At 42.2% G+C, this 15,622-nt stretch overlaps 2 protein-coding genes across 2 annotated transcripts in view; both read left to right on the forward strand.

Annotated features, from left to right (window-relative positions):
- Positions 1-15,622, forward strand: part of LOC307029870 (NLR family CARD domain-containing protein 3-like) — a 62,369-nt gene that overhangs the window by 13,233 nt on the left and 33,514 nt on the right. The gene's annotated exons all lie outside the window — the stretch shown is intronic.
- LOC307027892 (annexin A2-like) lies at positions 1,892-15,404 on the forward strand (the record flags this gene model as incomplete). Its single annotated transcript, XM_079662585.1, has 11 exons — positions 1,892-1,910; positions 7,057-7,169; positions 7,496-7,609; positions 9,080-9,170; positions 10,125-10,204; positions 11,184-11,243; positions 11,486-11,579; positions 12,000-12,095; positions 12,280-12,338; positions 13,044-13,166; positions 15,173-15,404. The coding sequence occupies 11 exons, from the start codon at positions 1,892-1,894 to the stop codon at positions 15,230-15,232; spliced, it is 909 nt and encodes a 302-aa protein (XP_079518711.1). The 3' UTR covers positions 15,233-15,404.

Below are 15,622 nucleotides of genomic sequence, written 5' to 3' on the forward strand. Positions count from 1 at the left end.
CATTTACTTTTATTAGGTTATTATGTATGACACCTCTATTAGGTTTTTACCTTAAATTGTCCTTGGGCAGACACACACACCGTTAATATTGGGTATTTTATTGGGTTCGGGATTCCTATGGATGACTGCCAAGGAGAGAGCGCAGAGAAGCGTGTAAGACTATGACTCCGCCTCCTGGTCTCAACTCCAGTTTGTCATGGATTAAGTCCACAGAGCCCTGAAATGTTTGCCGAAATTAGATTTGCTCCTTCCAAAGTAGGATGAATGCCGTCTCTCTTAATCAGACCAGGTTTTCCCCAGAAGGCTGTCCAATTATTCACGAAGCCCACATTGTTTGCTGGGCACCACCAAGACAACCAGCGCTGAAATGATGACATGCGACTATACATGTCATCATTGATCAGATTGGGGAGGGGACCAGAGAAGATTAAGGTGTCCGACATTGTTTTAGCATATCTACACACCGACGCCACATTAAGTTTGGTACATTCTGATTGGCGTAAACGAACATCATTACCACCGACGTGAATAACAATCCTACTGTATTTACGTTTATTTTTAGCCAGCAGTTTAAGATGCACACACACACACACACACACACACACACACACACACACACACACACACACACACACACACACACACACACACACACACACACACACACACACACACACACACACTCATACACACAAATGCACACTCACACACACACACACACACACACACACACACACACACACACACACACACACACACACACACACACACACACACACACACACACACACACACACACACACACACACACACACACACACACACACACACACATACAAACACACACACACACACACACACACACACACACACACACACACACACACACACCCACACACACACACACACTCACTCACCCCATTGGCCATGGAGCACATCAGGGTTCAGCATCAACGTGTGCAGAACACCAACATCACTTTGGTAATGACTGAAGGCCGGTCAGTGAGAGGAAATGAAGAAATGACAGCATGTCTGATAACTGGAGAGGGATTTATGAAGAGTTTCTTGAAATGGAGGCAGTTTTTTGCATCAGTTTGATTGTAATCTGAGATCATCAGTGAAAAATGCAGGGCGTGGCTGAACTGGTCTGACAGCTCCAATCAACTGAGAGGCTTTTATTTAAACTCTTAATACTCTGGAGTTAAGTGCATGAAGTGAGAAGGGCTCAATGCAGCCATCTTCCAACACTGAGAATGATCAGATTGAACTATCCGTTGTTACTCCATTCAAAGTGTGTCATCATGTAAAGTTGTGTCAGTAGATATATAAAGAGAAATGGAGAACATTTTAATATTTTAAAACACACAGGTTGATTGTCTTTGTAATGCCCAATAAGGAATCTGATAGGATGTAACACGGTTACACATTACACATGTGATGGAATATGTTTGTGATCAATATGTAATAAGACCAGAAGAGTGGAGTGTGATGGAAAGTGTTATCACCCTGAGGGAGCGTTCAAAGGTCACCATGTGTTCTAGAAAGGTTAGTGGCCTTTTCCTTTTGTGGAGCGTAGACATGATGTTTCTCTATTTGCTAGCAGGTGTGAATGGTGTTCTTCGCTGCAGACCTCCTGATGCAGACTGCTTGACTCTGTAATGATTTACCTTCTTTAAGAATAAACTCCCTAAAAAACCGTCTTTTTCCAAGAATCTTCTTTTCAGTATAACGGAAAGGTTTCCTCACCATTTCATTATTATTTGTTAGTTTGTCTCGGTACACGAACAGGATCCCTTGAAAGACCGTCAGGAACCAAAGGAGGACGGAGACTGATCTCCTTCAGCCTCGACCTCGAGAACATCTTGAAGAGACGAATCCATGTTCCTCACAAATGTGTCACCATTTCAAAGGTAAGAGAACAGGGTTTGCAACGGTATACGTTTTATTGCCAAGAAGCATTGTGACTGGGCTTAGGTTATTGTTCTATGACTCCTCAGTGTCTCTGTGTTCTCTGTCAAATCTTCCAGTCCTGAAGATGAAATGTTCTATATAGAGAAGGCTTCACTTCAGTTAACATGTGGATCACTTATTGTGACTTTACATGACTTTAATGTCTGAAAGCATCTCCCAGTAATCAACTGTTTCACACTTGGCTAGTTGATTCATGTTTTTAATGTATTCATAAGTGATTTTATAATGTGCTTCTTTTTGCACATTGTCTCAATGTTTCTAATATTTTTGTGAAGCAGTTTGAGTTGCCTTGTTGTTGAAATGTATAGATACACTTGCCTTTATTAATGAGCAGAAATGCTTCTTTTCTTCCTGGGTGATATGATCTCCTTGGGGCTGGACTTGTTGTGTACAAACCTCTGAGACTTATATGCACCTCATAACATTCAGTTTGGAGCAGCATGTAATAGATGCTAATAATCTATGCAGTCATTCTAATTATGTTCAATAAAGGTTTGAAGACAACAATAATGTGTCATGAATGAATTATGTCTCATGAGTTGGGAAATACATTTTAAATATGCATTTTTTAATAAATATATATAAATCCGTGTCATTTCACTCCGTAAGGAACCTTCTGTGAGAAAAATAATATTCAATCGCAACCAAGGTCTGTTTCAATCTGACCTGTATGTTCCTGTTCTTTCTTTAAATCATTAGATGGTTAGTTTGCGCCATCTAGTGGACAGATACAATAACATTAACAATTACGAGTAAGTAATGTAGTAGGTTAGCTTCTGCTGACCTGAGGCGGCAGGTAGGGGTGTGTGGTTGGATGAGGTCACTGAGGAAGGGGTGTGTGATTGGATGAGGTCACTGAGGAAGGTGTGTGTGATTGGATGAGGTCACTGAGGAAGGGGTGTGTGATTGGATGAGGTCACTGAGGAAGGTGTGTGTGGTTGGATGAGGTCACTGAGGAAGGTGTGTGTGATTGGATGAGGTCACTGAGGTAGGGGTGTGTGATTGGATGAGGTCACTGAGGTAGGGGTGTGTGGTTGGATGAGGTCACTGAGGTAGGGGTGTGTGGTTGGATGAGGTCACTGAGGAAGGGGTGTGTGGTTGGATGAGGTCACTGAGGAAGGGGTGTGTGGTTGGATGAGGTCACTGAGGTAGGGGTGTGTGGTTGGATGAGGTCACTGAGGTAGGGGTGTGTGGTTGGATGTGGTCACTGAGGAAGGGGTGTGTGGTTGGATGAGGTCACTGAGGTAGGGGTGTGTGGTTGGATGAGGTCACTGAGGTAGGGGTGTGTGGTTGGATGAGGTCACTGAGGAAGGGGTGTGTGGTTGGATGAGGTCACTGAGGAAGGGGTGTGTGGTTGGATAAGGTCACTGAGGAAGGGGTGTGTGGTTGGATGAGGTCACTGAGGTAGGGGTGTGCGGTTGGATGAGGTCACTGAGGTAGGGGTGTGTGGTTGGATGAGGTCACTGAGGAAGGGGTGTGTGGTTGGATAAGGTCACTGAGGTAGGGGTGTGTGATTGGATGAGATCACTGAGGTAGGGGTGTGTGGTTGGATGAGGTCACTGAGGAAGGGGTGTGTGGTTGGATAAGGTCACTGAGGTAGGGGTGTGTGGTTGGATGAGGTCACTGAGGTAGGGGTGTGTGATTGGATGAGGTCACTGAGGTAGGGGCGTGCGGTTGGATGAGGTCACTGAGGTAGGGGTGTGTGGTTGGATGAGGTCACTGAGGAAGGGGTGTGTGGTTGGATAAGGTCACTGAGGAAGGGGTGTGTGGTTGGATGAGGTCACTGAGGTAGGGGTGTGTGGTTGGATGAGGTCACTGAGGTAGGGGAGTGTGGTTGGATGAGGTCACTGAGGAGGGGGTGTGTGGTTTGATGAGGTCACTGAGGTAGGGGTGTGTGGTTGGGTGAGGTCACTGAGGAAGGGGTGTGTGGTTGGATGAGGTCACTGAGGAAGGGGTGTGTGGTTGGATGAGGTCACTGAGGTAGGGGTGTGTGGTTGGATGAGGTCACTGAGGAAGGGGTGTGTGGTTGGATGAGGTCACTGAGGTAGGGGTGTGTGGTTGGATGAGGTCACTGAGGTAGGGGTGTGTGGTTGGATGAGGACACTGAGGTAGGGGTGTGTGGTTGGATGAGGTCACTGAGGAAGGGGTGTGTGGTTGGATGAGGTCACTGAGGAAGGGGTGTGTGGTTGGATGAGGTCACTGAGGTAGGGGTGTGTGGTTGGATGAGGTCACTGAGGAAGGGGTGTGTGGTTGGATGAGGTCACTGAGGTAGGGGTGTGTGGTTGGATGAGGTCACTGAGGTAGGGGTGTGTGGTTGGATGAGGACACTGAGGTAGGGGTGTGTGGTTGGATGAGGTCACTGAGGAAGGGTTGTGTGGTTGGATGAGGTCACTGAGGAAGGGGTGTGTGGTTGGATGAGGTCACTGAGGTAGGGGTGTGTGGTTGGATGAGGTCACTGAGGAAGGGGTGTGTGGTTGGATGAGATCACTGAGGTAGGGGTGTGTGGTTGGATGAGGTCACTGAGGTAGGGGTGTGTGGTTGGATGAGGTCACTGAGGAAGGGGTGTGTGGTTGGATGAGATCACTGAGGTAGGGGTGTGTGGTTGGATGAGGTCACTGAGGAAGGGGTGTGTGGTTGGATGAGGTCACTGAGGAAGGGTTGTGTGGTTGGATGAGGTCACTGAGGTAGGGGTGTGTGGTTGGATGAGGTCACTGAGGTAGGGGTGTGTGGTTGGATGAGGTCACTGAGGAAGGGGTGTGTGGTTGGATGAGGTGGTATAGCTGCTATTATCAGAAAGGACATAAAAACTATCATAATCCCTGATGTTTCTTCATTTGAACACCAGGGGCCGTATTCACAAAGGGTCTTGGGGCTAAAAGTAGCTCCTAACTGGCGAATTTAGGAGAAACTCCTAAACATAATGGGCGTGTCAGTCTTACATTTAGGACTCCTAATTGTATTCACTAAGAGCAATTCACAAAGTATTTTAGGCCTAAAAGTAGCACCTAAGTTTAGGAGAACTTAAAAGTCCTCGAGAGGACTCCTAACTCAGTAAGACCTATTCACAAAGAATCGGAAAATGGCTGCGAGACGAAATGTTTTGGAGACAATGGAAGACTGTGAATTGATCAAGAGATATAGGCAAAATCGTGAGGGTATCAAACTTGTTGTGGAATTAGTGCGGGATGCAATAACATCCCCGACTAACAGGAATAACCCGATTAGTCCGGAAATAAAATGTTTGGCAACACTACGATATTTAGCAACAGGGAAAATGCAACTTTGCAATGCCAACGATTTAGGAATATCGCAACCATCAGTCAGCCGTGCCATAAACCAAACCATCAACGCGCTCTCTAGACCACATATCATCCAACAGTTTATCCGGTTTCCTTTGGACAATCAACAACTACACAGGCTCAAAGCCAACTTCATGGCAATTGCAGGTATGCCCGGTGTGGTCGGTGCTATTGACGGGACGCACATAAAAATAATTGCGCCATCAAAAGATGAGGACGTGTTCGTCAATAGAAAGAAAGTACATTCCATCAACACGCAGATTGTTTTCATTCGTCATGATAGGGGGACTTTAACGGTGGTATGGGCTGTTATTGAAAGTGTTTAAGTGCTGGAAATATGCTCATTGGATAATAGTTTGCGGGGTGCTTTTAATTGCCTCCTTGTTTTAATGCAATTTACGTATTTGTATTGTTTGCTCTCTCTCTTTAACGTGCATATACAACGTCATTATCGTAGTCTGCAAAAACTTGTCATCATGCGTGTATTCTGCTAACTGCACTGTCCATAACTATTTGATAGGAATACATTTCTAGCCGAGGCTATTTCCTTGTTTTAGTGGGCTCGTTTGTGGGATGTTGCGGATGAGTTTCACCGAGACCGCCTGCTCTGAACAACCAATCACCGTACTGACCGCTTCTAAACTCATGCACGAGAATCAACGTAATCCATAGCAACGGCGCGTCACTCTTAGTTCACTCTTAGTGATTTATCCTTAGTATGAGTAGGTCTCAGCGGCTTTGTGAATAACTTTTAAGAAAAAACTCCTACGTAAAATGTTTTAGCGCGAGTTAGGAGCACTCCTAGCGGTAAGATAAAATGCTTTGTGAATACGGCCCCAGGTGTATATCAGTATGTAGTGTCTCTACTTTAAAGAGTCCTCTCCTGCTGATGTTCAGGTGTATATCAGTATGTAGTGTCTCTACTTTAAAGAGTCCTCTCCTGCTGATGTTCAGGTGTATATCAGTATGTAGTGTCTCTACTTTAAAGAGTCCTCTCCTGCTGATGTTCAGGTGTATATCAGTATGTAGTGTCTCTACTTTAAAGAGTCCTCTCCTGCTGATGTTCAGGTGTATATCAGTATGTAGTGTCTCTACTTTAAAGAGTCCTCTCCTGTTGATGTTCAGGTGTATATCAGTATGTAGTGTCTCTACTTTAAAGAGTCCTCTCCTGCTGATGTTCAGGTGTATATCAGTGTGTAGTGTCTCTACTTTAAAGAGTCCTCTCCTGCTGATGTTCAGGTGTATATCAGTATGTAGTGTCTCTACTTTAAAGAGTCCTCTCCTGCTGATGTTCAGGTGTATATCAGTATGTAGTGTCTCTACTTTAAAGAGTCCTCTCCTGTTGATGTTCAGGTGTATATCAGTGTGTAGTGTCTCTACTTTAAAGAGTCCTCTCCTGCTGATGTTCAGGTGTATATCAATGTGTAGTGTCTCTACTTTAAAGAGTCCTCTCCTGTTGATGTTCAGGTGTATATCAGTGTGTAGTGTCTCTACTTTAAAGAGTCCTCTCCTGCTGATGTTCAGGTGTATATCAGTATGTAGTGTTTCTACTTTAAAGAGTCCTCTCCTGCTGATGTTCAGGTGTATATCAGTATGTAGTGTCTCTACTTTAAAGAGTCCTCTCCTGTTGATGTTCAGGTGTATATCAGTGTGTAGTGTCTCTACTTTAAAGAGTCCTCTCCTGCTGATGTTCAGGTGTATATCAGTATGTAGTTTCTCTACTTTAAAGAGTCCTCTCCTGCTGATGTTCAGGTGTATATCAGTATGTAGTGTCTCTACTTTAAAGAGTCCTCTCTGTCTGCAGGAGTGGACGAGCAGACGGTGATCGACATCCTGACGAGACGCAGCACGGAGCAGCGGAGAGAGATCGCCTTCGAATATGAACGGATCGCTAAGAAGGTTAAAAATGTTTCTTATTAATGAACATGTTGAAACATACTGGCCCTAACTCACTTTGGATTATTAACTTTGTTATTTGTACTTCCATCTGGTTTGGTCAGACACGAAGACACCAATCTTTAGGAGTTTATATCAATAACTTTGTCTGTGTCCGTAACCCTAACCCTACACGACACCTTATTTTCATGTTAACAAACATAACATGTCAGAAAACTTGTAATATAAAAAATGATTGTGTTATTGTCAGTACTGAAGTGAGGAAGTTTCATGTTGATATCCATCAGTACATTTTCCCCCCATTGACCTGCAGTGTTGTATTGTCCCAGGATCTGAGCGTGGCCCTGAAGGGGGCGCTGTCCGGCTCCCTGGAGGCTCTGCTGCTGGGTCTGATGAAGAGCACCGCTCAGTACGACGCCTCGGAGCTCAAAGCCTCCATGAAGGTCAGACATGTTTCCCCTCTAAACCAGGGGGGTCAAACTCTATTTCATCGTGGTCCACATTAGCATTATGGTTGTTATGGTTACTCAAAGGGCCAGTTGTAACTTTAAGACTATATAAATATACATATATATAAAATAATGTATTATATCATATTATTGCCTCTGCATTGGATTGTTATCTGATAGGGTAATAACTTCATAATTAACTACGTCTGAAAGCAGAAGTCTTGGGCAAATAATTCCAAGTCTCTTGAGTGAGAATGTCACAAAATGATTTGAAAATAAATTCTGGAAAAAAAGTTAAATGTTGAGGTGTATGTACATATATATGTGTATAGCATTTTGTTTGTCTGTGTGAGTATTCAATCACGGAATTATCTTTTTTTACTTTATCATGCAACTGGATAACTAACGGGCGGGCTAAAAAACCATTATGCAGAACATCAGGGTCTACCCCACCATCTACTGGGTGAATTAGGTACTGCAACAGAACAACACCCGACCCTGAAGAACAACTTCCTAAACAAAATATTAGAGGAGCACTTTAATGCGAGATCGACCTTTGGAAACTCTGCATTTTCCAAATGATATAGAGATTACACATTTTTACTTAGCAGTTAAAATGTGCTTTACAGTCAATTATGTTAAAGGTAGGCTAGGTAAGTTTGAGAAACCGGCTTGAATGGGTTAGAATTTGAAAATACACAACCGGAGAAAATCTGCCACTTCCTTCCAGAGCCCCTCCTCCAACACACACGAACGCGCACATGACCAATCAGGGCACGAGATAAGTTTGTGCACAGATGGAAGGCTGACAGGCAGGTAGGCCATCCAGTTACTTTAGCCGGCTCAGATGATGGGTCATGCTTTGTACAGCGCTACGGCTTCCACAGATGATATCTTTTTAATGGATTTTTTGTCAAAGCACTTCAGATATTCATTGCTATCTGGATGTTAAGAGCATTCCATGGAATATAACAAAAAGTGTATCTCGAGCCGGTTTCTCAAACTTAACTACCCCACCTTTAAGATAAGTTAAACCAGCGGATCCCAACCTGTGGACCGCGGCCCCCCTAGTGGTCCGCGCAGGCATCACAAGTGTGCCGCCAAATAATTTGCAAGACATTATGATTTGTGTTGAAACATTTTCATGATTAAGATTTTTAAATTTGAACCTCTTTACTTTCTCTTTCTTGACCCTCCTTAGCAACGGTCATTACAGTCCTTGACAGCGGTCTGTTCTACTGGATTAACAACATGTCACATGTTCTGAATCGACCAATCAGAACTTTATTTAACCTCCGTATTGTTTATAGTTGAATTTGGGACATTTTTCTGCAGGAAAAGTTATTTTACTTTTGATGAAAAACATATTTTACCAATGAAATAGCTCTGACAGAATAACATTGTTATATAATAGCGTTTTTTAATATTACGAATGAAGTCTTACCTGTGTGTGTTGGTTTTCAGGGCCTGGGGACGGACGAGGAAACGCTCATCGAGATGGTCTGCTCGAGAAACAACGAGGAGCTGCTGGAGATAAAGAGGGCTTACAGAGAGAGTGCGTTTATCTCAAATACAGAAAAACATTTATTATATTTTAAATGCTAAAAGCTCACATTGCTGTTAGTATTGTTGCCTGCACTACAACCAATATCACAATAATTATAATACTGTGAGACTAAAGTGGCCAATCTAACAGAGGAGCTTAAGTTAAACTGTCCATTGAATAATCTGTCATTTTGATTTAATTGTTTGTAAGTATGCAGTGTTTCAATTAAATTAGCATGACTAATGTTTGCCAATTTAACATTAACCTGCATATCTAATTGAACCATTACCAAAACAGGATATGTGAAATTCTTTATTTGACATATGAATTAACACATTTTACAATTCAAATGTCCTGTGAAGTATTTCAAATTGCACTTTGAATCACGATAAATATGCTCTCTTTTGTTTCATTTACTTGATAACCTAAGTAATCTTTTCAATAATTAACTTTGGGTATCATTATATATAATATTGCAATACTCAATGACATACAAAGATGAAAAATATTATCCATAATACATTTTGTAGTTTAAGAGTAAAATTACAAATACCTCAAAATCGCGACACTTTATTTTGATTAGTCTATTTAATTGGAGTAATTCAAAATTATATATCATTTTGTATCTAGATATTTTATCAATAAATGATTATGATATATGACTATCGCTATATAAATGACATTTCATGATGGAAAATGTTCTGTACAGCTTTCACCTTTACTCAGAGATGCTAAGTTAGCTAAAAGCTAAAGTGACATATCGTTATCAGTTTAGAATAAAATTACATTGAACCACATGTAAGCTGTTAGCATGTTAGCTCGATGAGCTTTACTATTAGTATCAACTATAAACATCTAGCTAGTTAGCTTCGGTGGCTAATATTAGATACATCATACTGTACGTTGTATTTAACTTATTACGTTTTTTTCATAATGTGCACGTCTTTTTCTTTCTGTCTGCAGTGTTTAAGAAGGAGCTGGATAAAGAGGTAGCTGGAGACACTTCAGGAGACTTCGCTAAACTGCTGCTAGCGCTGGTTCAGGTAGCTCAATGCTAACTGCAAAGACCTTTGTATAATTGTCCTTTTAGTATCTGGGTAATATAAAATACTTACAAACCTACTGCCCATGTTGACCCTTCTGTCAGGCTATATGGTATATTAAGGTTAAAGTCTGAGGGTGCGTTCACACCTGCCTTGTATAGTCCGGTTGAATCGAACTCTGGTGCGTTTACCCGCTTGTGGTTCTTTTGGGTCGGTGTGAACGCAGTCCGAGACCTCTGAAGTGAACTAATCAACCGGAGGTGGTCTCGGAAGGCTTGCAAGTGAACTCTGGAGCGGTTCATCGCTGGTGTGAACGTAGTCCGCACCAAAACATAGGAAGCGTAGCGTTTACGAGTCACAACAACGCGATGTCTTCCAAATCTTTAGCGAAAGATTCTTTCAAGACATCCGCGGTTGTTTAGTTAAAGAGTGGAGCAGAATGAAGTGTTGAACAGTGTCGTGTAAAGTCAAAATGCTCCGTCAACTACATCAAAGTAAGAGCACCTGTCGTCGGTGAAACGCCCTCCTGACTGCAGAGCGTCTCTCATTATATGTGTTATAATGTTTTTTAAAGCACGTTGTCTGATTATATAATCATATGCGCGGGCCGCTAGTGTCTGTTGATCTCCAGATTAACAGCAGCATGAGAATAACCTGCCGATGCTCCATGGCGGTGGCTCCGGTAGAAATTGCCGGGATTTGCGTTTTTATCCCCTTAATGTCTGACCAATGGTTGAACAGCATTTCCGTGCACATGACTTGTGTTTGAGGTTTGTAGTCCGTTTGAGTTTTGCCCAACGCAAACCGAACCTTCTGAAAAATGAAACCATGTAACAAACTGTCGTCTGGTGCGCACCTGAAAACGGACTATTAGGTGTGAATGCGACCTTAAGCACGCTGAAAGAAAACCCAGGTTGGTGTTTGACTGTAATTTAAACATTTTAAACCACTAATATGCATTTTCTTTGTTGACATGTAGACAAAGAGAGATGAGCCGTCTAACGTGGTGGACTATGAGAAGATCGACGAGGACGCCAGAGTGAGTGAAACACCTCAGAGAGTTCTTCCTTAAAACATATTCAAAAACATGTGATTTCTGGGGTAAAAACTGTTTTTTTATGTTCTTAGTGTGATTTTCAATCATGATCAAACACTCAGTTATTGAATTTTTTTTTGTTGTTGTTGCGGGATTTCATTAATTAACTAACCCTAAGCAATACAGAAATCTCACCTTCCTTTCTAACCTAAGTGCAGTAATGACTTTTACTTCTCTCACCTCAGTGTCTGTATGAAGCCGGGGTTCAGAGGAAAGGCACCGACGTGGCCGTCTGGATCTCCATCATGTCCCAGAGGAGCGTCCCCCACCTGCAGAAAGGTGACACACACACACACACACACACACACACACACACACACACACACACACACACACACACACACACACACACATTTTACATTGTGTGCTGGAAATGTACTGTCTTTCAAGGGATCCTGTTCGTGACGCCAAATTGTGGTGGTAGTTTACAGAGACAAACAAACAAATAATAATAAAATGTTGAGGAAACCTTTTCCGTTATACTGAAATGAAGATTATTGGAAAAAGAGAGTACAGAGTGTCAAGCAGTGTCCTCTATAAACATAAAAACAATATGCTTTAAGTTTGTATGTATTTTCTGTGTGTGTGTGTGTGTGTGTGTGTGTGTGTGTGTGTGTGTGTGTGTGTGTGTGTGTGTGTGTGTGTGTGTGTGTGTGTGTGTGTGTGTGTGTGTGTGTGTGTGTGTGTGTGTGTGTGTAGTGTTTGAGCGCTATAAGAGCTACAGTCCCTACGACATGAAGGAGAGCATCAGGAAGGAGGTGAAGGGAGACCTGGAGAAATCCTTCCTCACTCTGGGTAAAAAAACACCACCGTTTTATTATGATATTCACAGTATGTGCATGTGAGGGCGGTGTGGGAGGAAGGGGATACTGATTTTAAAATGAACATCTTTGTAAATGTTTATAGCTTTTCAAAATGAAACACTGTTGCATAGGATGTAATGATATTATATTTAATATATGAATTTGTCCTCTCACAGTGGAGTGCTTTGAGAACAGACAGCTGTACTTCGCCAACAGACTCAATGAAGCCATGAAGGTACAGATCAGGTTTACCTCGATCACTGCTACTACAAATGTTTAATGTTCTGCTTCCTGATATTTCTACTTCACTACATCTCACAGAAAAGACTGTAGTGTTGGTGCACAAAGTGTAATTGCTCCTTTCATCATTTCTACTCTTATTTATATTCCTTCTCTCGTTTTTATTTTGAAGATTTCTTTTTGTTGCAGGTGATTTCTGAATGCAGTCTAGAATAGTTCATGAAATACATAATATTTTTACTAAAGTGAAAACTTAATGGAGTAAATAATATACAATTAAACAACACAAATCAAGGAGAACAAAAACAAATGCTAAAACATGAACAGCCAACACTAACATTACACTAGGGTTATTGCTGTAGGTGGCTTTCTTTTATTTAATATAATGCTATTTTATATTATATATGTATATTTTTGTAACACCCACATTAAAATAATATGATGCATATTATTCTTCAAAATTAGTTCGTTCACTTTTGAGACTTTAAGTATATTTCTGGTGCTAATATGCTAACAATGTGTTAACTTTAAATGCACATATTTATTCATGTGTTTCTAAAGTAACCGTGTGTGTGTGTGTGTGTGTGTGTGTGTGTGTGTGTGTGTGTGTGTGTGTGTGTGTGTGTGTGTGTGTGTGTGTGTGTGTGTGTGTGTGTGTGTGTGTGTGTGTGTGTGTGTGTGTGTGTGTGTGTGTGTGCAGAGTAAAGGAGCGAAGGAGAAGGTGGTGACGAGGATCATGGTCTCTCGCTGTGAAGTCGACCTGATGAAAATCCGCTCAGAGTTCAAGAAGACGCACAAGAGAACTCTGTACCAGACCATCGCTGTGAGTATCTGTGTGTGTGTGTGTGTGTGTGTGTGTGTGTGTGTGTGTGTGTGTGTGTGTGTGTGTGTGTGTGTGTGTGTGTGTGTGTGTGTGTGTGTGTGTTGTTCAACCACCTCCAGTATGGGTCTTTGTGTTCTGTAATTAAAAAAAGAATTGAATCAAAAGATACTGTGCATGCTGTGTTTAATGACACAAAACACTGACTGGATGTGTTATTGTCCAAAAGTATGTTGGGGAAAGTTATTCATCAAACATCAAAACATTTTTAAAGGGGACCTATTCTGGGATTTGCCTTTCCTGCAGTGTGTTATAAAGGTTTCTGTGCATCAGGGTGTCCGCGGGGTCTTAAAAAGTATTAAAAGTTGATAAATCAATTTAGCTAAAATTAAGGCTTTTAAAAAGTATTAAAAAGTATTAAATGGCATTTTCCAAGGTATTAAGAAGTCCCGCAGCAACGACAACATGAAACACCCTTTAATTTACTGAAACGACATGTCGGGAAACCCCACAAGGCGGCCCCATGCATAGCGCGCCGTAAAATGCTGCTTATTATTTTAAGTTTCGTTGCCTTGCTCCGCTCTGTGTGTGTGTGTGTGTGGGGGGGGGGGGGAAATAAACGACTACGGTAACGGGTCCCAAGGTGGGTAGACCGGCATACGCAACGCTCTGGGGGTCCAACGGCTCCGTGTGTGCCCTATATGATCATTTTCTGATAACGATGAAAGAGCCCGCCTCCCTCTCCCCACGTCTCCTGCTGCTGCTGGGCTGTCAGAAGAGGGGGAGGAAAAGAGAGGCAGTCACCGTTTATTAAATATTCTTATATTATTATACAGAGAACAGAGTCGTTATCAATTTGTTTTAAAGCTCAATAAATAACAAAGAAGACCTCTGACCGGCACTTTCCTAATTTTGTACGGAAGATTTAAACTTTAACGGACATGTTGACCGGTGGAACATTTTTTTTTACGGAAACTGCCGCACGGACCCCTCGTTCCTTGGAAGAGGGGGGTGTTTTTCATCTGCTGGTGGACTACCTGAGAGATACAGCAGGAGAACACGCCGTCCACCGCGGAGAATAAACAGAAGGGCAACCATGGCAACCATGCTCCGGGTTCTTCTTCGCTGCTTTTGGTGTATTTCGGGCGGCAGCAGCGCCACTTACAGGCATGACATATGTACTACATCGTTTCCAGCATTTGCAGCGGTCTAGTGTGAACGGACACATTAATGAATCGAATGCGTGTGAACGGAAGCCTTTTTTGCGCTTGCGTATGCGTTTTACCGTGTGGGGCCGGGGTCTAAGCCAAACTATATCCGGTCACAGAGATCTGCTATTTTAAAGTAAAGTCAACACATATCGACCCTAATATAGTCTATATTATGAACGAGAAAAGTCTTAACATATATATCCTTTTTTGTAAACATATGACAAATGTGTGAGGGTGATGACGTCAGAGCATCGTCTTATGTGCCAGGGCTTAGCCCCGGACAGCCCCAGCCCAATTTAACCCCTGGGTATTTGTGAGGGAGCTCCTATATGGCATTACCCCGCTGAAGCTCACCAAAGTTTAACATATTTCATAGTTCAAAGTTTTGTCAATAGTTTTGTTTATTGGTCAAATACTGGTTTCTAATGGTTTCTGAGGAGTTTTACTGGAATGAAAGAGCACAGAGTACAGAAGCAACAAAGCAGCATACTGCATTAAACCTGACCTTCACAGAGAGGTTGAAGTTCATGTGGAGAGAAGGCTTCAGTAGTCTGTCTGCACTCTGTTTAGTTTTGCTATCTTACAATCAATATAGTAAATGTGAGGTAAAGTGTGTCGCCAATGTAACCAGTTAGAACTCAAAGTTGCGATGAGGTCTTAAAATGTATGGAAAGGGTCTTAAAAAAGGTCTTAAAAGGTATTACATTTGACCTCAGGATTCCTGCATACCCTGGTGCATGTAAAGGGTCTGCAGAGGCTTGAGTCCAAAAGTATTAATATAATTGTTCTTTGTTTCAGGAGCACACTAAAGGAGACTACCAGAAGGCTCTGCTGAATCTGTGCGGAGGAGACGACTGAGCTCTGAGTGGACTCCATTTCCCAGAAGGCCGCTGGGTCATAAAACATCAGCTGACTGCAGATTTGTTTTAACTCTGTCCATAAGAGCCTTTTTGTTGTTTCTTCTCTGTTAAACAGATCACCTCCATCTCTCTGAGCAGCTTCAGTTTTTAAATAAAATCGTTTCACCGGATTGTGTTTTTCATTTGTTGACGACCACGACAGGTCAGCAGGGACACTGAGAAAATATATTTTTTAGTTTTTACAAACACATTTACTGAAGTTAGGTACTTGTTCTTCACTCTTTCTTTTTTTTACACTATTTTATACATCTGCGAAATTCCACTACATTCGATTTGGTTAAAAATATAAATAATGGCAGAATTTGCAAGGAGAGCACAAAGCCTAAGA

This window comes from Notothenia rossii (assembly GCF_949606895.1).
Source record: "Notothenia rossii genome assembly, chromosome: 2".
Classification (NCBI taxonomy): domain Eukaryota; kingdom Metazoa; phylum Chordata; class Actinopteri; order Perciformes; family Nototheniidae; genus Notothenia; species Notothenia rossii.